General features: G+C 42.7%; 1 protein-coding gene across 5 annotated transcripts in view; it reads left to right on the top strand.

Annotated features, from left to right (window-relative positions):
• Nucleotides 1-25,305, top strand: part of LOC139411209 (tight junction protein ZO-2-like) — a 155,439-nt gene that overhangs the window by 25,800 nt on the left and 104,334 nt on the right. For all 5 annotated transcript variants that reach the window (XM_071157186.1, XM_071157185.1, XM_071157187.1 and 2 more), the window contains exon 2: nucleotides 9,946-10,114. In XM_071157186.1, coding sequence (XP_071013287.1) covers nucleotides 9,946-10,114 — 169 coding nt within the window. The remainder of the gene's footprint in view (nucleotides 1-9,945; nucleotides 10,115-25,305) is intronic.

The raw sequence follows: 25,305 nt of genomic DNA on the forward strand, positions 1-25,305 counted from the left end.
CCGCTCCATCATAAGCCCTCGGTAGCGTCAGACGGAGGGTGCTGGAGTCGGGAGATGGGGAGTCCGGAACCGTGGGTGCCGAAGGTGGAGAGAGGAGCCCACTCCTCTCCCATCTGTCCATTCTCTCCATCACTTGATCCATCGCGGATCCGATCCGATGAAGGACGGTGGTGTGGTGGAGAACCCGTTCCTCCATCGATGGGAGAGGGTTGGCTGCTGCTCCTGCTGACTCCATCAATTTGATAGGTGCGGGATTCTGTAATGCTCCGGGTGTCGTGGGTGTGGAGTCAAATGCAGGAGACAGAGAGTTCAATGCTGCGCGTCTTTTAATCGCACCAATGCACCACAGGGTGCTCACAAAAACGTTACGTTCCCAAAACACAGGGAATCAAAATGTACAATGGGAAACAATCCCGACCGGACACTAACACGTGCCTATACCACAGAGCCGAAGGTTTACATAGAAATAATCCCGCACAACAACCAGGCGGGCCGGCTGTCTAATAAAGACAAACTAATTAAACATTCACAGGTGCTACCACTCAACATACAAGGAGGGGAAGGAAAAACAATCAGTGGCAGCTAATAGGCCGGTGACGACGACCGCCGAGCGCCACCTGCCCGGGAAAGGGAAACACCCTCGGTCGGACTCGTGACAGAAGACATCAAAACAAGCCCTTCTCAATTATCTCCCTTGCTTTATCATTAATTCTCTCTTTAGCTCTGTTTCTCTTTCTCTATCTCTCTATTGCTCTCAGTCTTTCTCTCGCATTCTTGCTCTGTTAGTTTTTTTTCACTCTCTCTGAGAGATGTTGGTGGCTACTTTGAAGAATCTCAAATATAATTTATATATTTTGATTTGTTTAACACATTTTTGGTTACCACATGATTCCATATGTTAATTTCATAGTTTTGACGTCTTCACTATTGTTCTACAATGTAGAAAATTGTAAAAATATAGAAAACCCCTTGAATGAGTAGATGTTCGAAAACTTTTGACCGGTAGTGTATATCCCCATAAGAATAGTAAACAAATAAAAATTTGACCAACTGGGTCAAATGCTATTTCTAGGGGGTTAGAATTAGGATTAGGAGCTAGGGTTAGCTTTAGGGTTAGGGGTTAGGGTTAGGTTTTGGGGTTAAGGTTAGTGTTAGGTTAGCGTTAGAGTTAGGGGTTAGGGAAAATAGGATTTTGAATGGTACGGAATTGTGTGTCCCCAGAAGGTTAGTTATATAAGACAAAGTAAGTGTGTGTGTGTGTGTGTGTGTGTGTGTGTGTGTGTGTGTGTGTGTGTGTGTGTGTGTGTGTGTGTGTGTGTGTGTTCATAATTCTTACCTCAGCACTCACTGTCTGGCAGCCTTTCTTCTTTTTTGAAAACCTACTGTGCTATCTGAAAACAGCTATAGATACACAGAGTTTGGCAACTTATGTCTGAGATTCACAATTTCAACAGGTGCCATTTTGACATCAACACTTCCAGATCAGTAACATTCCATCCAGAATGCACACTAGAATGTGGTCCTGTGTAGCTCAGTTGGTGAGAGTATGACGTCAGTATCACCAGGGTTGTGGGTTCGATTCACACTGGAGTCACATTATATGAAATACATCACCTCTCTGTAAGTCGCTTTGGTTTAAAACATCTGCTAAATAGTATAAAATAATATGTCTGTGATGGAAGGTGTGGTGCCAACATGGATGATATAGTTGGGTTATAGCTGTGTGTGCCAGTCACCTTGAGAATGATTCTCCCTGTAGCATCTCTCTGTGTGCATCTGGCAGTTGTGTAAGAGGCTAGAGCCAGAGGGCACAGACCTTTGTGTATATATACCCCACACATTTCTGCCCCATGTTTTTACCAACAAGCTCTCAGTCTCACTGTAGAATCAGACATCCAATCCCTTGTCCATAAATGTCAGATTTTTTTGGTATTAATTCCGAAGGGTTAAGTTCATGAAAATTCAGAATGATTAAGTTCATGATTAAGGTTTGGGATAGGGTTCAAACAAATAATAATAATAAATGAGATCCTACAACTGGGATTGAACACATTACCTTCAGAGCCAGAGCTCGCGGCTTATGTCCAGCCGCCATCCCCATCCATAACTCCCTAGCAAAACCCAAGCCTACTAGATGGTAATAGCGCTCACCGTTGCCTCTCCTGAAGTCCTGTTTCCCTAATAATAATTTGGTGGTTGCTTATATTTGTTCTATTTTACACATGTGCAAATTAATTGGGAATGTGTTTTTTTTGCATATCCCACGCCCCCTGAGACACCCTCGGCAGTAGGGTCATTGCTAGCCCTTATCAACAGCGACCATGGAGCAATTAGGGTTAAGTGCCTTGCTCTATAGATTTTTCAGTTTGGGGATTCGAACTAGCAACTTTTCTGTTTTCTATTACTAAAACCACTGTTCTAAGCACTAGGCTACCTGCCGCCCTGAAAGGCTGTCTAATTTTACAATGTAGTTTGAACGACCTGGCTGGTTTTGACACATTTTCAAAAGCAAAGCACACAGTACACTTACACACACTGTACCTCTCTCTCTCACACACACACACACCCGGCACACACTGTCTATATATCACACACACAGCAAGGTGAAAATTAATTGTGATACCGACATACTGTACACTTTATCACTAGAGAAATGAGTGTGGGTCACCTCTTTCTCTCTCTTTCTCTCTCTCTCCCTTCCTGTCTTCCTGTTGTCCTCTCTTTCTCATCTACCCATCTCCTTCCTTTTCTCTCCCTCTCTCCCCTGTGTCGTTAATATTACCATGTTAATGAACAACTGTCATAACCCGCAACGCTGCACATGTTAGCTCACAAATAATTAAAAGATCATTATGGCTCAATAGACAAAGTCATACTCTGGAATCAGACTCATTAGTTGACATTCATACCAACCATGACATCAATTAACATGACAATCCTTCCCCCTCTACCCTCCCTCTCTCTCGTCCATCTTCTCTAGCTCATTCTCATCTCCCTCTCTCTCTCTCGGTCTCTCACGCTCTCTCTCTCTCTCTCTTCCCACCTCACTTATGTTCTCCTTGTCGTACCTCTGAGTCCCTGCCTTCATCTCTCTCTCTCTCTCTCGCTCGCTCTCTCTCTCTCTCTCTCTCTCTCTCTCTCTCTCTCTCTCTCTCTCTCTCTCTCTCTCTCTCTCTCTCTCTCTCTCTCTCTCTCTCTCTCTCTCTCTGTCTCTGTCTCTGTCTCTGTGTGTGTGTGTGTGTGAGAGAGAGAGAGAGTGTGTGCTGCAGTAGCAGTGTTAATTAGCGTGGAGCAGATGGAGAAGGTGACAGGGTGCACAGTACCTACAGCTACACCACTACACACAGCCAGCCACGCCCAGCCAGCATTAAACAGCACAGCACACTACTGGCTGGCTGCACGTGACTTCACACGCACTCTTGCTTATGTAACTAAATACAGTACTCTCACTGTACAGAGTTTCAAATTAGTTAACCCTAGTGTCCCTTTTAGATGAGAACAATGGTGGAAAACAACAGAGTTGCAGGTACTGTACCTTCAGTACAGTATAGCATAGTTCAATATAGTACAGTATAGGACGCCTCTCTCCATCACACCTCTTCCTCCACGCTTTCCCATAAAATAGTGTACATAGCGACTGAGGCCAGACAGACTGTCAGCAGAGAAAGATAGGAGTGGTAAAGTCAGTGAAGTTGGGCCAGGGTTCATATTCATGAGGTCTCTCTCTCTGGCTCTCTCATGTTGTCTTTCTCACATTATATCTCATTCTCTTGTGTTCTATCTCTTACTTTTTCTCTCTCTCTTCTCTCTGGCTCTCTGTCTGTGTCCAGGCGCAGTGCAGTACAGCACAGTACCTATCTTTAGTGTCTCGCTCTCGCTTCCTCAGCAGGTTGATTCTGCTCACACACACACAGTTGACCTTGGCAGATAGGAACGCCCATACTAGAGGTATAAAGCTGCCCTTAACTACAGATCTAGGATCATATTTCCCCACACCTGACCTTAACCGTTAAAATATCTGACCCTCTATCAGTGGTACGGGGTCATTTCTATCTAGTCTCTCTCTCTTTCTCTCTCTCTCTCTCTCTCTCTCTTAAGGTACTTCCTCAAGGTGCCCCAAATTGATCACTTTTGTGAGTGTTTTAATATATGTATTTTTTTTTTACAAGTGTTGGCAAGCCCTAAATGTCAGAGGAATGGTTGGTCATGTAATGAGGATCCTGCAGTAACATAAACTACGAGCGTTAAAGATTGAGAATACTTGTATTTTCCTTCTGAGGCTTTTGGAGTTTATTGCTATAGGGTGTCCTAGTGAATAACGCACACACACATACTCTTATCATATCAACTCTTACATGTCACAAATAGGGCCTACCTACTCAATAGTAGAGGATTGAGCAGGATTAAATATTACTTAAAATCATTATACATTGCATTTGGAAAGTATTCAGACCCCTTGACTTTTTCCACATTTTCTTACATTACAGCCTTATTCTAAAATGGATTAAATAAAATGTTCCTCATCAATCTACACACAATAACCCATAATGACAAAGCGAAAAAAGCTTTTTAAAATGTAAAAAACAGAAATACCTTATTTAGTATTCAGATCCTTTGCAATGAGACTCGAAATTTAGCTCAGGTGCATCCTGATTTCATTGATAATTCTTGAAATGTTTCTACAACTTGATTGGAGTCCACCTGTGGTAAATTCAATTGATTTGACATGATTTGGAAAGGCAAACACCTTCCAATAAGACAACGACCCTAAGCACAGAGCCAAGACAAGTCTTCGGGACAAGTCTCTGAATGTGCATGAGTGGCCCAGCCAGAGCCCGGACTTCAATCTGATCGAACATCTCTGGAGTGACCTAAAAATAACTGTGCAGTGACGCTCCCCATCCAACCTGACAGAGCTTGAGAGGATCTGCAGAGAAGAATGGGAGAAACTCCCCAAATACAGGTGTTCCACACAGCGTCATACCCAAGAAGACTCTAGGCTGTAATCGCTGCCAAAAGTGCTTCAACAAAGTATTGAGTAAAGGGTCTGAATAGTTATGTAAATGTCATATTTCATTTTTTAATTTAATTTTAATTTGCAAAAAAATCCCCAAACTTGTTTTTGCTTTTTCATTATGGGTTATAGTGTATAGATTGAGGACAATTTTAGAATAAGTTTGCAACGTTTTGTAAATTCAAGGGGTCTGAATAATGATGAAACTAATGATGAAACTGGCTCTCATGAGGACCTCTTCTGCAGAGGATAAGTTCATTAGAGTTACCAGCCTCAGAAATGGCAAATAAACAAATGCTTCACAGAGTTCAAGTAACAGACACATCTCAACATCAACTATGTGAATCAGGCCTTCGTGGTTGAATTGCTGCAAAGAAACCACTACTAAAGGACACCAATAAGAAGAAGAGACTTGCTTGTGCCAAGAAACACGAGTAATGGACATTAGACCAGTAGGCAGAGTTGCAAAGAAAAAGCCATATCTCAGACTGGCCAATAAAAATAAAAGATTAAGATGGGCAAAAGAACACAGACACTGGACAGAGGAACTCTGCCTAGAAGGCCAGCATCCCGGAGTCGCCTCTTCACTGTTGATATTGAGACTGGTGTTTTGCGGGAACTATTTAATAAAGCTGCCAGTTGAGGACTTGTGAGGCATCTCTTTTTCAAACTAGACATTCTAATGTACTTGTCCTCTTGCTCAGTTGTGCACCGGGACCTCCCACTCCTCTTTCTATTCTGGTTAGAGCCAGTTTGCTCTGTTCTGTTAAGGGAGTAGTACACAGCATTGTACGAGATCTTCAGTTTCTTGGCAATTTCTCGCATGGAATCGCCTTCATTTCACAGAACAAGAATAGACTGACGAGTTTCAGAAGAAAGTTATTTGTTTCTGGCCATTTTGCGCCTATAATCAAACCCACAGATGCTGATGCTCCAGATACTCAACTAGTCTAAAGAAGGACAGTTTTATTGCTTCTTTAACAGTTTTCAGCTGTGCTAACATAATTGCAAAATAGTTTTCTAAAATGATCAACTTGGATTAGCCAACACAACGTGCCATTGGAACACAGGAGTGATGGTTGATGATAATGGGCCTCTGTACGCCTATGTAGATATTCCATTCCGTTTCCAGCTACAATAGGCATTTTCAATATTAACAATGTCTACACTGTATTTCTGATCAATTTGGACATTTTTAAGTGACCACACACTTAAGTGACCACACTGCTAACTTACAAGCCCCTCCTTTTTTTCCCTCCCTTTTTTCCCAGTATTTTCTGGGGTTTCCCAGGTTTGCGCCCCCCCTAATGTCCCCCCCCCCTAACACCAACACACCGTCCTGATCCTACTAATCAACTCATCATCCAAACCTTTGATGAGTTGAATCAGGTGTGTAGCGCTAGGGCAAAAACAGAAATGTGCATCCCTTTGGTTCCTGAGGACCAGGATTAAGAAACATGGCCTGTTCGTCATATTAAAGTAATGCATATGAAGTGTTTCTCAGTAATAGAATCATGTGAAGGGATTAGCCATATGCCTATGCCATGCTATGGGCTACGATACGAACATTACCTCTCCTAACCTCTCACATTTGTTGTCTAAGTTTAGTACTGAAGTGTGTTTGTGTGGTTGTTTTGTTGTTTCACTTCATTAACATTAAGACAAGGTGTTAGGTTTCAGCATGGATGACTTTTTCACATCTCCTTCTCTCTCTCTCTCCTTCTTTCTCTCTGTCTCCCTATCTCTGGTGATACATAGATGTCAGGGTTTATGTGTCAGTGCAGATGAAGCTGTTACTTTACCCCTTGGGGTTTATGTGTTTGTGTCTGAGTGTGTGTGTGCTTTGTGTGTGTGTGTGTGTTTGTCTGTTTTGAGGTGTCCTTCCTACTGTGTGTCACTCTGAGAGGGATGGCTGCTCTCTGATACGACCGCCTCAGAATCCCACTCTGACATCGGCCCGCCCACACACCACAGTAAAATTTTTGGCACGTGGCAAAAAATATACACACACACGCACACACACACAAATACAAGAGACTGTGCACATATACACACATACGTGGTTTTGTATACACTAACTGGCTAACGTCAGTGACTGGCTGGCATCCTTAGTGATTTATTTATTTGTCAATGTTTAGAACAATTGGCTGTGTATTAGTTTGTGTATGTGGGAACATGTTTTAGTATCTACAGTGCCTTGCAAAAGTTTTGAGACATTTCTTCAAATGTTTGTGTGTTACAAATGTTTGTGTGTTACAAAGTGGGATTAAAATGTATTTTAAAAAACGATCTACACAAAATACTCCATAAATTCAAAATGGAAGAAAAATGCATTCGTTTTTTTAGATTAATAAAAATGGAAAAACGAAAATATAGTAGTTGCATAAGTATTCAGCTGCCTGAGTCAATACATGTTAGAAACACCTTCGGCATTGATTAGAGTCTTCTTGGGTAAGTCTATAAGAGTTTTGCACACCCATTATTCTTTAAAAAATTCAAATAAGATGGGGTTTGTGTATGTGTGCTATTCAGAGGGTGAATAGGCAAATCACAAGATTTAAGTGTCTTTGAACGTGGTATGGTAGTAGGTGCCAGGTGCACCAAACTGCAACACTGCTGGGTTTTTCACACTCAACAATTTGACACAACTGTTGGTAACATTGGAGTCAACATCAAATCAAATTGTATTAGACCTTACAGTGAAATGCTTACTTTCGAGCCCCTAACCAACAATGCAGTTTATGCAGTTTAAAAAAATATGGATAAGAATAAGAAATGAAAGTAACAAGTATTTAAAGAGCAGCAGTAAAATAACAATAGTGAGACTATATACAGTGGGGTACCGGTACAGAGGCAATGTGCGGGGGCACCAGTTAGTTGAGGTAATATGTACATATGGGTAGAGTTATTAAAGTGACTATACATAGATGATAACAACAGAGAGTAGCAGCAGTGTAAAAGAGGGGGGGGGGGAAATGTAAATAGTCTGGGTAGCCATTTGATTAGATGTTCAGGAGCCTTATGGCTTGAGGGTAGAAGCTGTTTAGAAGCCTCTTGGACCTAGACTTGGCGCTCCGGTACCGCTTGCCGAGCGGTAGCAGAGAGAACAGTCTATGACTAGGGTGGCTTGGTTCCTCTGACACCGCCTGGTAGTTGAGGTGTTCCTAATGTTTGGAATAATCAATGTAATATAGATTGTTGACAAAAAAATGACAGTTAAATCCATTTTAATTCCACTGTGTAACACAGTCAAATGTTAAGAAATCCAAGGGGTCTGAATACTTTTGCAATGCACTGTACATACTGTATCTGTGTGAATGTTTAAACATGTATGTTTCTCGTGTGTGTGTGTGTGTGTGTGTGTGTGTGTGTGTGTGTGTGTGTGTGTGTGTGTGTGTGTGTGTTGGGATGCATGTCCCGATATACCTCTGTCAGAAGGTTCTTGGTTCACCGCTCCTCTGACTCTTCACTCGTAAATCTGCAGAGTGTGTGTGTGTGTGTGTCCTGCAGCTCTCAGGGTGAGACACGTGACAGTGTTCTCTGTGTCATCGTTCCCAGCTGAGCTCTTATCGAACGCAGATCCTGTTACAAGACACAAACACACCCCTCCAGAGAGAGGCAGGTTCGCCCTGTATCCCAACTCTTTCTGTCACTACTCATTAGGCTTTGTCGCCCTCGGAGACGGAGTCTGCGGACTACGCCCATCCACCATCCCCGCCCACAACGCCTTAGCAACACCCAAGCATACTTGATGGCTTGGGCTGCCCCTAGTGGCGACGTGGGTTAAGTTGATGGTTTAAAACAGAAAAACAACTCCACGGTTAAGTTTAGCCATTTGTTAAGACTAGCCTTGCTAACTCGTTGTGGATGGATGGTGCAGTGGTCTCTAAGCTGCACACTCCTATTTTATAGACCCTAGTTCAGTCCCAGCTCCGGGTATAATTTATTTTTGCCCCTAGTGGACGGTTTTGACAGAGTCTCCCGACATCCTGAGGAGCTTCAAAACGTCGGATTTTGACTTGAATCTGGAGTGATCGCCCTGCTGTCGCTGCAGTGTACGTGTGTGTGTGTGGGGCGGGGGACGGGGGCAGCGCTCCCAGGAGGGAAGCTTGTTATGTTGAGGATTGATCGCTAGGTCTCTGTGGTCTGACTAAAGACTCTCTGGATGGTTGGGCTCTGGTCAGCTCTGAGTCACCGCTCCCTATAAACTGACATCCCTCATGTGTCACACACACACTCTCGCACGTGCACATACACACACATACACAAACACACAGACACACACTCCCTGTAAGGGCATGCAGAATCTGCGGGCACACCTCTGAAAGGGATCTACAGCTCTGTGATGTGATCTTTTTATCTGTAACAACTGTGACTTTCAGGATTAAGCTTTCTCCATAGGATTCACAGAATACTTAGAAATACTCCTCTCAATCAACGTCATTTGACGCTTTGATTCGCTATGTTGATAATATACATTGTGGATACGATTTATCTGACCTCATTACCAGTCCAGTGATGCGTTTTTGATTTACTCATAACGAGATAACGATTTTGGGTCCTCTTAACGTAGAGGAGATTATATTGCTTGATATTAGATTTGGTTTAAGATTACAGTTATTTTGAATGTTTTAATTGATTCAGTGTTTACTGTATATCTTTGGAATGGTTCACTTGTTTATGAATTCTTTTTCATAGCCTTATTGTCTCACATCACATAGACAGTTTGACAGATATACTGTAATATAGTGGGTGTATCCATTAAACAGAAAGATAGAAAGAGTGTGTGTGTGTGTGTGTGTGTGTGTGTGTGTGTGTGTGTGTGTGTGTGTGTATAATGTGTGTGCCTGCGTGTTCAGAGTACAGTGATGGTGTAAGTGCGTGTGTGTATGTTTTTGTGTGTGTGTGCTAACCAAAGTATTTTATTATAGTCAGCAGAACGCACCAGGCTTGTTCCAAACCAACCAACCATGGGACAGCTTTTACGGGACTGGCGACACCCGCTCCTACTACCTCCACGACGTACGCCATATTTCTGACTCCCGCCGCCTGTCTGTTCGCCGTCGAACTATACCCTGTTTAGCAAGTCCCTGGAAGGAGGTATTTTACCAACTCACTTCACTTACTTTATCCTATTTTACCATCTTACTTCACTTACTTTATCCTATTTTACCATCTTACTTCACTTACTTTATTCTATTTTACCATCTTACTTCACTTACTTTATCCTATTTTACCATCTCACTTCACTTACTTTATCCTATTTTACCATCTTACTTCACTTACTTTATCCTATTTTACCATCTTACTTCACTTACTTTATTCTATTTTACCATCTTACTTCACTTACTTTATCCTATTTTACCATCTTACTTCACTTACTTTATCCTATTTTACCATCTTACTATTAACGGGTCAATTGCAACCAACAGGCAGAACTTCACGCCACCTCAGTTCAGCTGTACGGGATGTTTGTCAAATAGTTAAATCTGTGCTTAGTTTGCTCAAATAAAAGGTTTGATTTATACCGAAGATAATACTCCCCAGAGGGCGAATTGGTCTTGAAATATATTTGCAGCAACCAGGACTAAAAGTTAACACCGCAATTAGCTTTAGGGAGTAAAATGGTGGCCAATATTGGTTGCAATTGACCCTTCACTTACTTAATTTTAGCATCTCTCTTTTCTTAATTTATTTATTGTTTTAGTTACCAGTATTGATTTATGTACGTATTTCATGATTTTAATTTAATTGTCCCCATTGTATTAATGTTTATTAATTTGCCATGACAGTTTGCAATGAAGAACACTTTCCCCTAAGTTCCATTGGTGGGTGGGTGGGTGTGTGTGTATGTATTGATTTCGCATTTGCTATGTTTTGAGTTATGTGTCCTCATTTTATTCATGAACATGTTAGTCTTCTCTCGACACTCCCATTACCTAACATTCTGTTTCAGTTCAATCCACATGTTTTGTTTCCTCGTCCTCACTTTTCTGTGGTTTAAAATATATATTATTAAAACAGTTCTCATTATTAAGCTGTAAGGTAATACGTGTATTATACTTATTCAGACACTTAAAACAGGATACGATAGTTTATAAAACTAGGCAAAGTCAGATTTCTCACAGACGTACAGAGAGATACTGTATGTTATTTCTGTCCTGTCTTGTTCTGTCTGTCTGTCTGTCTGTCTGTCTGTCTGTCTGTGTATTTATCTGTTCTGGGTTGTTCTGTCTGTCTGTGAAATAACATATGGGCTGTTTAAAGTCAGCTAGATGTAAATACTGTAGACTGGTTGGTTCCTCTGTATCACAGCAGTAAACTATCTGCTCCTGATTTCTGACTTAATTAACATGATTTCATGTTTATACAGGAAGACTGTGCATGCCCACTTAGTCTGTAAATATAAATAACATGTTTTCTTTTGGTGTAAGCTAGTTAGAGATAAGTAATCTAGGAAATCTCAGATCTAGGACTGGTACATTGTTGGAGGCAACCTGTCTGTCTAGAGAGACTATGAGAGGAGTGCTGTTTTTGTCTGAAGGCAGAGAAAGAGAGGCCTCTCTAGGCCTTTCTGCCCGTTGAGATTCTATGCCTTTCTGCTCGTTGAGAGGAATGACAATAGTTTTTAATGATTTTATTATGATAGGGTTGAACTGACTACAGTCTAAAGTAACTAGAGGATTGGCATTAGATAACCTCTTGTTTTCATGTTTGTTACAGTAGTTATGGAAAATCAACTATATTTTTCCTTTTTCCCTAGACCTATACTCTGAGTAGGCCATTGTTACAAAATAAGTTGGAGAACAGTCCATGGAGAACAAGAGCACCTCCTCCCAGCTGCCCACTGCACTGAGGCTAGGTAACACGGTCACCACCGATAAATCCATGATAATCAAACATTTCAATAAGTATTTCTCTACGGCTTGCCATGCTTTCTTCCTGGCTACCCCTACCCCGGCCAACATCTCCTTACCCCCCGCAGCTACTTGCCCGAGCCACCCCAGCTTCTCCTTCACCCAAATCCAGATAGCAGATGTTCTGAAAGAGCTACAAAACCTGGACCCGTATAAATCAGCTGGGCTAGACAATCTGGACCCTCTCTTTCTAAAATTATCCTCCGCCATTGTTGCAACCCCTATTACTAGCCTGTTCAACCTCTCTTTCGTATCGTCCGAGATCCCTAAAGATTGGAAAGCTGCCGCGGTCATCCCCCTCTTCAAAGGGGGTAACACTCTAGACCCAAACTGTTATAGACCTATATCCATCCTGCCCTGCCTTTCTAAAGTCTTCGAAAGCCAAGTTAATAAACAGATCACTGACTATTTCGAATCCCACCGTACCTTCTCCGCTGTGCAATCCGGTTTCCGAGCTGGTCATGGGTGCACCTCAGCCACGCTCAAGGTACTAAACGATATCATAACCGCCATCGATAAAAGACAGTACTGTGCAGCCGTCTTCATCGACCTGGCCAAGGGTTTCGACTCTGTCAATCACCGTATTCTTATTGGCAGACTCAATAGCCTTGGTTTCTCAAATGACTGTCTCGCCTGGTTCACCAACTACTTCACAGACAGAGTTCAGTGTGTCAAATCGGAGGGCCTGTTGTCCGGACCTCTGGCAGTCTCTATGAGGGTATCACAGGGTTCAATTCTCGGGCCGACTCTTTTTTCTGTATACATCCACGGTATCTCTCTTGCTGCGGGTGATTCCCTGATCCACCTCTACGCAGACGACACCATTCTGTATACATCTAGCCCTTCTTTGGACACTGTGTTAACTAACCTCCAAACGAGCTTCAATGGCATACAACACTCCATACAACACTCAGCAAATTGGGTGTAGTCTATCACAGTGCCATCCATTTTGTTACCAAAGCCCCTTATACCACCCACCACTGCGACCTGTATGCTCTAGTCGACTGGCCCTCGCTACATATTTGTCACCAGACCCACCGGCTCCAGGTCATCTATAAGTCTATGCTAGGTAAAGCTCCGCCTTATCTCAGCTCACTGGTCACGATAACAACACCCACCCGTAGCACACGCTCCAGCAGGTATATCTCACTGATCATCCCCAAAGCCAACGCCTCTCTGCTGCCAGTGACTGGAACGAATTGCAAAAATCGCAGAAGCTGGAGACTTACATTTCCCTCACTAACTTTAAACATCAGCTATCTGAGCAGCTAACCGATCGCTGCAGCTGTACATAGTCCATCTGTAAATAGCCCACCCAATCTACCTACCTCATCCCCATATTGTTTTTATTTACTTTGCTGCTCTTTTGCACACCAGAATCACTACTTACACACCATCATCTATCACTCCAGTGTTAATCTCCTAAATTGTAATTACTTTGCTACTATGGCCTATTTATTGCCTTACCTCCTCATGCCATTTGCACACACTGTATATAGACTTTCTTTTTTTATATTGTGTTATTGACTGTACGCTTGTTTATTCCATGTGTAACTCTGTGTTGTTGTTTCTGTTGCACTGCTTTGCTTTATCTTGGCCAGGTCGCAGTTGTAAATGAGAACTTGTTCTCAACTAGCCTACCTGGTTAAATAAAGGTGACATAAACAAGTTTATTCCGTAGATGTATGTTACAAAATGTGTCCTTCAGATGACATATTGTTTGATTGTCTCCTGATCTGCCGAGACTGAGAGACATGGAAAAAAGTCATTGTTTTAAATGCATTAATGGTGCCCTTGGACAAGGTTGCCCTGGCTCTGGTAGTGGAGTGTTTTGGAAGGTTGTGTGTCTCCTCCAGTCTCTCTCTTTCTCTCTGTGCGTGCGTGCGAGTCTCTGGCTGAGTTTAGATAGGCAGCCAAACTTTGATCCTTTTTTTAACCATACAGATCAGCTCTGAAAAAGATCTAATGTGATTGGTCAAAGGACCAATTAGTGGAAAAAAAGATCAGAATCAGCCTCTGTTAGTTCTTTGCCCCCTTCACAGAAAGATTTACCCAGAGTTCCCTGCAGGGCCTCTTCTCAGAAGCCACCTCTGCAGCCCTCTCTTACAAGTGAGCTACGATGCTGGGAGGCCTGACAACACACATTTTTATTTAATTAAGAGTAATTAACAAAATAATCACTGTGGTGACCTTCTTTCCTCCTTCTCATCCCTCTCCAACTCCTTCGACCCTTTTCTAATTCCTCCACCTCTTCCTCCTCTACCCTCTCATCCTATTAAAAATAATAAAAAATGCCCTTTAGAAGATGTTTTTATCCAAACCACTTACAGCCATGCGTTCATACATTTCACGTATACAGTGAATGCGGAGAGAATTCCGACCTCTTGACTTTTCCACATTTTGTTACGTTACAGCCTTAATCTACAATTACGTTTTTCCCAGTCTATACACAATACCCCATAACAACAAAGCGAATACAGGTTTTTAGAAATTAACAAATGTATAAAATATATATATTTTTTAAATACCTTATTTACATAAGTATACAGACCCTTTGCTATGAGACTCGAAATTGAGCTCAGGTGCATCCTGTTTCCATTGATCATCCTTGAGATGTTTCTACAACTTGATTGGAGTCCATCTGTGGTAAATTCAATTGATTTAACATGATTTGGAAAGGAACACACCTGTCTATATAAAGGTCCCACAGTTGACAGTGCATGTCAGAGTAAAAACCAAGCCATTTGGTCGAAGGAATTGTCCATGGGATTGTCTCGAGGTAAAGTGTCTGGGGAAGTGTACCAAAAAATGTCTGCAGCATTCGGGGGAGAAGTGACTTGGTCAGGGAGGTGACCAAGAAACCGATGGTACTCTGACAGAGCTCCAGAGTTCCTCTGTGGAGATGACAGAACAAGCATTTCGGTACACCCGCAATAACATCTGCTAAACACGTGTGTGTGTGTAACCAATAAAATGTTATTTATTTGATTCCAAAAGGACATCATCTCTGCAGCACTTCACCAATCAGGCCTTTATGGTAGAGTGGCAAGAAGGAAGCAACTCCTCGGTAAAAGGCACATGGCAGCCCACTTTTTGCCAAAAGGCACCTAAATGACTCTCATATTCTCTGGTCTGATGAAACCAAGATTGAACTCTTTGGCCTGAATGCCAAGCGTCACATCTGGAGGAAACCTGTCACCGTCCTTACGGTGAGGCATGTTGGTGGCAGCATTGTGCTGTGAGGATGTTTTCAGTGGCAGGGACTGAGAGACTAGCCAGGATCGAGGGAAAGATGAACGGAGCAAAGTAAAGAGAGATCCTTGATGAAAACCTGCTCCAGAGCGCTCAGGAACTCAGACTGGGGTGAAGGTTCACCTTCCAACAGGACAACGACCCTAAGCACACAGCCAAGACAACACAGGAGTGGCTTCGGGGCAAGTCTCTGAATGTCCTTGAGTGGCCCAGCCAGAGCCCGTACATGAACTCGATCGAACATCTCTGGAGAAACCTGAATATAGCTGTGCCGCGATGCTCCCCATCCAAACTGACAGAGCCTAAGAGGATCTGCAGAGAAGAATGGGAGAAACTCCCTAAATACAGGTGTGCCAAGCTTGTAGCGTCATACCCAAGAAGACACAATGCTGTAATCGCTGCCAAAGGTTCGTCAACAAAGTACTGAGTAAAGTGTCTGAATACTTATGTAAATGTGATATTTCAGTTTTTGCTAAAAATGTCTACAAACCTGTTTTTGCTTTGGCATTATGGGTTATTGTGTGTAGATTGATGAGGAAAAAAACAACAATTTAATTCTTTTTAGAATAAGGCTGTAACATAACAAAATGTAGAAAAAGTCAAGGAGCCTGAACTCTTTCTAAGTACACTTTACATTTTACACATACTCTTCCCCCTCCTCCCTCTCTTTCTCATCCTCCTAGACCCAAACCCTGTCTCTTCCTCTTTCCTCTCATCTTGTTTTCCTACTATCCATAACTGTAAGCTATAACTATGAGTGCAATACATCAGCTGCTGTGGTTTTAGCATTTGTTTCTCCAGTACTGCGTGTATAGATTTTAATCAAACACTTTTTAATCAGAAAGATTGCTCAGCAGATCCCGAAGGGAAATTTTTTTCACAAATAAAATCTTGGCAGACGGTTTTAAAACAACCTCAAAAACAAAGTCAGACTCTCTGAAGGGAAGGAAAAAAAGAAAAGAGGGAAGGCAGAAAGAAAGAAAGAAAGAAAGAAAGAGGTACTGCTCACTGGATCAATGGAGTTGTCAATGGGCGACCCTCCCCGGCAACATTAGAACACCATTTAGCAGATTGGGAACACCATGAGAAGAGGGTAGCTGCAGCCAATATGGGAGTATGGGCGAGTGGGTGTGACATAAGGAAAGTAGGGAAGTGTGGAAAGGAGTGGGTGTATTGAAAAGGTATTTTTTTCCCACCATTTCTTACCACCCAACTACCATACCGCGAGAGTATGGACTTCTATTTTGAAGCCAGACGATGAGTCTGAGTCGTACTGTGTTAATAAATAATAGTTAATAAAACTGACTATTGTTTATTTTTTATTAACAGTACTGATTACTGTTGCTTGTTTGCTTTGTATTTGTGTGCTTATGTGACTGTCGCCCTGATATTGGCTACTAGGTATCTACTTCCCATGCCGTTGCGGGACAGTAGTGCTTTGCAAGCAGGACACTGTCCCGGTGTTATTGCCGTTCATGCCCTCTCGATTGAGTAGACTGCATGTACACTGAGTATACAAATTATTAAGAACACCTGCTCTTTCCATAACATAGGCTGACCAGGTGAATCCAGGTGAAAGCTGTCATCCCTTATTGATGTCACTTGTTAAATCCACTTCAATCAGTGGAGATTAAGGGGAGGAGACTGGTTAAAGAAGGATTTTTAAGCCTTGAGACAATTGAGACATGGATTGTGTATGTGTGCCATTCAGAGGGTGAACGGGCAAGACAAAAAATGTAAGAGCCTTTGAATGGGGTATGGTAGTAGGTTTGTGTCAAGAACTGCAACGCTGCTGAGTTGTTCATGCTCAACAGTTTCCAGTGTGCATGAAGAATGGTCCACCAGCCAACTTGACACAACTGTGGGAAGCATTGGAGTCAACATGGGCAAGCATCCCTAGGGAACGCTTTCGACACCTTGTAGAGTCCATGCCCCGGCGAATTGTTATTTATTCTGTGGGCTGTTAGTTATTAGTTATTTCTTGTGTAGGCTGCTATCCTACCTGAAATAAAATCATGGGAGGGAAAATATTGCCACATTACTACTGGCGACACTGTGATAGTTGCCCAATGGGTAGCACCTTAGGTCTGCAAGCCTCTCCATACACAACCGCTGCACTGACATTCGCACCGCCTTTCGACTCTTTCCATACACCCACTCCTTTCGAAACGCCAACTCAGCCATACTCCGGTCTCCATATTGGTCTGCAGCACCCCATACTTGAACACCATTGATTTACAGATGTAGGATCTTCATTTGATCACCCTGTTGCTGGAGAACTTTCCTGCAATGCAGGACATTTAAAACTTGTAGTGTATTTGAGGTTTTAAAAAACACTTCTGAAGTTTGTAATTTCCACTTAGAAATGTCTGACTTGATTTTCCCTTATGAAAAATGTATCAACCCCTACAACAATGTCCATTAATTATAATCCACATAATAATTCACATTTCCTGTTAATGCAGGATTATTGTCGTGCAGTAGCAAACTGGCTCAAATGAAGATCCTACATCTGTTGCAGTCTTCTGTACACACCACACATGCACACACAGGCACACACATACGCACACGCACACACACTGTGTCCACTGACTCCTGCAGTCCCGATCGCTCAGAATGCATTTCAAAGGTTTTATTGATGCAGATTACAGTACAGAAGTAGCGAGCCCCCTGTGACTGTTACAGCACCACACCTCGTTGTCTTTTATTAAAAAGAACCAACAGACTGCAGACAATATGGTTGAATCCCACAGGACTGTGTGGAACTGTGATTTGCATGTCATTACTGGGTCCATATGCAGCTACAGCAGCACCTTGTAATTTACAGTACAGTAACAGAGAACACAATTAGGATTGTAGCTATACAGTCCTCTTTGAATGGTGTTTGTATATATTGCCCATATGCCTATCATAATGTTGTGGGGTGATTTTGACATTTAACAAAGTTGTAGTTGCGTGGTCAGTCATACAGTAAGATACTTTTTATGTCCACACAACATTTTTGCCTGACTGATTTGATAGTATTGGAGGTCTGCACATACCAAACGTGTTGTGAAGCTTGGAGCCTACCCTCTAGTGTTCAACTGCGGTACTGCACCCTCTAGTTTCCTTTCCCTGACTAATGGTAATTTCACACTGACAGCAGTGGGATGCAACTTCATGTACTTTACAGTAAATCAATAACACCATTTAAACATGCTCACTGACAGCTTGCCATCATAATTGAGACGTTTGTTGGACTTTCAACCCAGGTGTTCACTGACTGGACAGAGACCTGAGAGAGGGACATCGTGATGATTGTATTTGATTGGCAATGTGAGTGTATATATAGCCAAAATATTTTTGAATGGCTTCTGAGTGGCAGTTTGCTAGCCCTTTTCCTAAACTTAACCTTTTCCCCCCTTTCTGGATCTGTCGGTTGGATCCACTTCCTATTTGATTGGAGGATGTTTGTGGCTATTTCTGGCCAGGCCTGGTCGGTCCGACTGCACTTTTTAAAGCCGATAACTTATTCATCTCTTCGCCCAGGGCTGCGTAATATGGAAGGCACACGCTTCTTATGCTCTCTCTTTCTCTGTCCCCACTCTCTCTTTTTATCTTTCCCTTTCTCTTTCTCTCTCTCTGTCCCCCCCTCTCTCCTATCTCTATTTATCTTTCTCTCTCTGTCTCCCCCAGTCTCTCTGCTCTCTCTCTCTCCCCCCTATCTCTGTGCATACCGACGCATATTTCATCAGTAATACTGTCAGGCTGGCTCAGAGAGAAGGTTTACTCTGCCCCTGGTGAGAGGGGAGAACAGGCCATAGTTAAGCCCACTGCAGGATGTTTGAGGGGACTAGAGGGCTGTGTCTCAAATGCCACCGATTCACCACATAGGGCGCTAATCAAAAGTAGTGCACTATATGGAGAATAGGGTACCATTTGGGACACAGCCTACTGTAGGAGTTATGAGAAACCCTCCAACTGTCAATCAGAAATGGCTGCTATACTCAGTGAAGAGGCCAGTCCTCCTCTTTCTGTGCTCTTTAAGGTCATAAAAGACACTAAAGAATGGTATTTAGCCAAACTTTTCTGTGTATGATCCCATGTGCTTTGAAAATAATTTACCTGAGGGGTGAGTTGTGCCAAATTGAGCAGCACCGTGACAGGTTGGATGTCATCATCTGTGACTGTTGATTAACAGTGTTTGTGTAATTACAGCAGAGTGTTGATTAATCATATCGTTTACATGATTCATCTGGGTTTTTTTCTCTAACGCTCAACCCTCTCTACTCTGTGCCTCTGAATATCCTCTCTCTCTCATTCCCCCTCTCACTCCAGTAGAGATGAGATGAAGGGCAGGGTGACTCGCTGATGGCTGCTCTGTGCTCCTCTACTCTCCCCTGGGATCACTCTGCCTTCTATTTATCCCCCTTAATTAGCATGTCCCAGATAACCGACACCCCAAACTCCCTGTGCTCCGTCTGTGGGACAGACAAAACACAGCAAAACACCCCAACTAACACAACGCGGCATTTACATTTGCTAATCAATAGAATGTTTATTGTACTGAGCGGGAACAGAAGACTAGGCTGTATTTGCATCGGGCTCTTCTGCTGCTGCAGTGTGGCATGGTTCTGTTTGTTTACTGTTTCAAAACACCTGACAGAACAAAAACACAACAATAATGTGGAGTAGCTTCATCCTATTTTATCTGGGACAGTATCTATTTATTTTACATACTGTAGACCAGGGATAATCAACGTGATTCAGCCACGAGACAATTTTTTTCTTGAGCGGATGGTTGGGGGAGCCGGAACATAATTACCAATCATTTGTGGACTGAAAATTGCCTTATGGGAATACAGATTTCGCACTGATTTCCAAAATTAAAATCAATTAGAGTTGATTTCCTGGTGTTTTTACAGTCTTCTATGTCCAGCAATGAAAATGTCTAATTCTAAAAATGTTACAAATATTTTTAAAAATTCTCAGAAAACTTGTGGGGCCAAATAAAACCACCCGAGGGCCAAATTCGGCTAACAGGCCACCAGTTGTAAAAGCCTGCTGTAGACAGTGTCTCTCCATCACATGTTTATTTAACATTTCAGACAACCTCTCTCTCATGTAACATATTACCACCCATAAACTATTTTCATCTATCAGTGTGTGTATTATATGAGGCTCTGCATATTAAATGCTCTCTAATGAATTTAAAAGGCATGATCCGTTAATGATGTGAGTCACACACACGCACACATGCACAAACACACACACATATACACACTTCCTCTCCTGTAATCAACTTACTGTTTGCTAAGGTAATAAGGGCTCATGATTACTCCTCCTCTTAAATCACAGAGAGATACATCTGTGTGTGTGTGTTTGTGTGTGTGTGTGTGTTGTGATGCATGATAACATTAAGGTGTAAATAACGTCCTTATGCTGATTTATAAACCAGCGTCTGTCAGCAGTTGTCTATCTACTACTATGACAGGCAGACATCTGGATCCTAAATTTGATTTTGAATCTTATAATGTATGCCTGAATATTCAAACGCTTCAAAGTTGTCTGGTATTGTTTTTCATCAGATGGAGAAAGGAATGCATACAACGTTGCAGCACATTGAATGAATGATGCATTGACTGGACTGATAAGGGAGCCATTATAGCAGATCATTTACAATTTTATCGGTGACATATAAATACATTCTCAAATCTTGCAAATGTCTGTAATAGCTTATCTATTTTTTCCCTCACAGATATTCTACACTGAGTGTACAAAACATTAAGAAGAGATTTTTCCATGACCTAAACTGACCAGGTGAATCCATGATCCCTTATTGATGTCACTTGTTAAATCCACTTGAAACATGTGTAGATGAAGGGGAGGACACAGGTTAAAGAAGGATTTTTAAGCCTTAAGACAATTGAGACATGGATTGTGCATGTGTGCCACTCAGAGGGTGAATGGGCAAGACAAAAGATTTGTGTCTTTGATTGTGGCATGGTAGGCGGTGTCAGGCGTACCGGTTTGTGTCAAGAACTGCAACGCTGCTGGGTATTTCACGCTCAACAGTTTCACGTGTTTATCAAGAATGGTTCAGCACCCAAATACGTCTAGCCAACTTGATACAACTGTGGGAAGCATTGGAATCAACATGGGACAGCATCCCTATGGAACGCTTTCGATGTAGTGTAAGATTTGAATACCCCTGCCCTACAACATGCTCTGTGAGCTCCCTTCAAGTCCTAACCTTTACCTCTAGAGGTCACTAACACAAGACACACACTACCCCCTCAGACACATGTTTCAATACCCACAGCTAACACAGAGGATTTATTAGAGAGAAACATGTCTGTCTCTTGTACCGTACTGACATCTGTTTGGCAGTTAAAGCAGACTCCTATGACAGCAGTCTGTCATTTCTCTCAAGCATTGCCAGTCAAGACTAGCTTATTACTACACACACACACACACACACACACACACACACACACACACACACACACACACACACACACACACACACACACACACACACACACACACACAGTTCTGTGTGTATTGCAAGGGTGGAGAGCAGTGCATACTGAGACCATACACCACGTTGATAGAGCATGGCGCTTTGACGCTTGCAACGCCAGGATTGTGAGTTTGATTCCTGGGACCACCCATAAGTAAAATGTATGCACGCATGACTAAGTTGCTTTGGACAAAAGTGTCTGTTATTTGAACTCTGTGAAGCATTTATTTGGGATGCAATTGGAGTGGCGGTGCTCATGAGAGCCAGTTTCATCATAGCGCTTGATGTTTTTTGCGGCTGCACTTTCAAAGTTCTTCAAATTTTCCGGATTGACTGACTTTCATGTCTTAAATTGATGATGACTGTCGTTTCTCTTTGTTTATTTCGCTGTTCTTGCCGTGCGGTAGCAGAGAGAACAGTCTATGACTAGGGTGGCTGGAGTCTTTGACAATGTTTAGGGCCTTCCTCTGACACCGCCTGGTATAGAGGTCCTGGATGGCACGAAGCTTGGCCCCGGTGATGTACTGGGCCATACGAACTACCCTCTGTAGTGACTTGTGGTCGGAGGCTGAGCAGTTGCCATGTCAGGATGCTCTCGATGGTGCAGCTGTTAAACCTTTTGAGGATCTGAGGACCCATGCCAAATCTTTTCAGTCTCCTGAGGGGAAATAGGTTTTGTCGTGCCCTCTTCACGACTGTCTTGGTGTGCTTGGACCAAGTTAGTGTGTTGGTGATGTGGACGACAAGGAACTTGAAGCTCTCCACCTGCTCCACTATACTCCCGTCGATAAGAATGGGGGTGTGCTCGGTCCTCCTTTTCCTGTATTCTACAATCATCTCCTTTGTCTTGATCACGTTGAGGGAGAGGTTGTTATCCTTGCACCGTGGCCCGTCAGGAAGTCCAGGAACCAGTTGCAGAGGGAGGTGTTTAGTCCCAGGGTCCTTAACTTAGTGATGAGCTTTGAGGGCACTATGGTGTTGAACGCTGAGCTGTAGTCAATGAATAGCATTCTCACATAGGTGTTCCTTTTGTCCAGGTGTGAAAGGGCAGTGTGGAGTGCAATAGAGATTGCATCATTTGTGGATCTGTTGGTGGGGTATACAAATTGGAGTGGGTCTGGGGTTTCTGGGATGATGGTGTTGATGTGAGCCATGACCAGCCTTTCAAAGCATTTCATGGCTACAGACATGAGTGCTACGGGTCGGTAGTCATTTAGGCAGGTTACCTTAGTGTCCTTGGGCAAAGTGGCTCTGGTGGTCTACTTAAAACATGTTGGTATTACAGACTCAGAGAGGGGTTGAAAATGTCAGTCAAGACACTTCAAATCAAAGCTTATTTGTCACGTGCGCAGAATACAACAGACCTTACAGTGAAATGCTTACTTACAGGCTCTAACCAATAGTGCAAAAATGTGTTATGTGAACAATGGGTAAGTAAAGAAATAAAACAACAGTAAAAAGACAGGCTATATACAGCAGTTAAGAACAAATTCTTATTTTCAATGACGGCCTAGGAACAGTGGGTTAACTGCCTTGTTCAGGGGAAGAACAACACATTTTTACCTTGTCAGCTCGGAGATTCAATCTTGCAACCTTTTGGTTACTAGTCCAACACTCTAACCACTAGGCTACCTGCTGCTCACTTACAGTTGGTCAGCGCATGCTCAGAGTACACGTCTTGGTAATACGTCTGGCCCTGCGGCCTTGTGAATGTTGACCTGTTTAAAAGGTCTTACTCACATCGGCTGTGGAGAGCGTGATCACACAGTCGTCCGGAACAGTTGGTGCTCTCATGCATGTTTCAGTGTTATTTGCCTCGAAGCGACCATAGAAGTTATTTAGCTCGTCTGGTAGGCTTGTGTCACTGGACAGCTCTCGGCTGTGTAGTCTGCAATAGTTTGCAAGCCCTGCCACATCCAACGAGCGTCGGAGCCAGTGTAGTACAATTCAATCTTAGTCCTGTATTGATGCTTTGCCTGTTTGATGGTTCGTCGGAGTGCATGGCGGGATTTCTTATAAGCTTCCGGGTTAGTCCCGCTCCTTGAAAGTGGCAGCTCCACCCTTTAGCTCAGTGCGAATGTTGCCTGTAATTCATGGCTTCTGGTTGGGGTATGTACGTACAGTCACTGTGGGGATGATATCCTCGATGCACTTATTGATAAAGCCAGTGACTGATGTGGTGTACTCCTCAATGCCATCGGAAGAATCCCTGAACATATTCCAGTCTGTGCTAGCAAAACAGTCCTGTAGTTTAGCATCTGTTTTATCTGACCACTTTTTTATAGACTGAGCCACTGGTGCTTCCTGCTTTAATTTTTGCTAGTAAGCAGGAATCAGGAGGATAGAATTATGGTCAGATTTGCCACATGGAGGGCGAGGGAGAGCTTTGTACGCGTCTCTGTGTGCGGACTATCTAGAATTTCTTTCCCCCTCTGGTTGCACATTTAACACGCTGATAGAAATTAGGTAGAACTGTTTTAAGATTTCCTGCATTAAAGTCCCCGGCCACTAGATATCGTGCACCAGGTGTTGTTTACATATATGCATAGGCCCCTCCCTCGTGTCTTACCAGAGGCTGCTGTTCTATCCTGCCGATAGAGTGTATAACCCTCCAGCTGTATGTTCTTAATGTCGTTGTTCAGCCACGACTTGGTGAAACATAACAGTTTTCAGTTTTCAATGTCCCGTTGGTAGGATACATGTGCTTTCAGTTCGTCACATTTATTTTCCAGCGATTGAACCTTAGCTAGCAGGACGGAAGGCAAAGGAAGATTAGCCACTCCTCGCCTGATCCTCACAAGGCATCCTGATCTTTTTCCGTGAATCTCTGTTTCCTTCTCCAGCGAATGACCAGGATCTGGGCCTGGTCGGGCGTCTGTAGTATATCCCTCCCGTCTGACTCATTGAATAAAAGCTCTTTGTCTAATCTGAGTTGAGTAATCGCAGTTCTGATATCCAGAAGCTCTTTTCGGTCATAAGAGACGGTAGCAGCAACATTATGTACAAAACAAGTTACGAACAACTCGAACGAGCTGGTTAAGAGCTGATAAGACGGCAGCCATCCCCTCTGGCGCCATCACTGTAATTGGATCTGTGGAGATAAATAACCGTTTTAGAATCAAATGCAGACTCCAGTTTGCTTAAAAGTATTGTCACAACCCTGCAGTCCAAAGATGCATGAATTGTGCAGGTTATATTCTATTCATTCATTCTGGAGGAAAAATTAGAGTTCAATAAGACTGTCTGCATTACAGGATTTAGTTTAACCTTTTTGAATTATATATTTTCATTATAATGCAGAAGCTGGCAATATGAACTATTCTCCTGTTGTGCTGTATTAGATAGACAGAGGACAGATCACTATGTTTTATCATAAAAAAAATATGTATTTATTGAAACTCTACTATTACACTAGGCTTTCAAGGCCCCCAATTAATTCTTAGAATTTGACTTTCTGTAAGTAAATACCGGGTTGTTTTTTGTTAACTTTTAGAGAACAGTTAAATCAATGTGTCCAATCCGGAAGAGTCCACTCTGGCAGAGGGGGTTGAATACAATATTATCGTACAAAATAGGTACAAAACGTTCCTATGTCGGAATAAGATTACACAAAATAGCCC

This window comes from Oncorhynchus clarkii, chromosome 6, assembly GCF_045791955.1.
Source record: "Oncorhynchus clarkii lewisi isolate Uvic-CL-2024 chromosome 6, UVic_Ocla_1.0, whole genome shotgun sequence".
In the NCBI taxonomy this organism is placed as follows: Eukaryota; Metazoa; Chordata; class Actinopteri; order Salmoniformes; family Salmonidae; genus Oncorhynchus; species Oncorhynchus clarkii.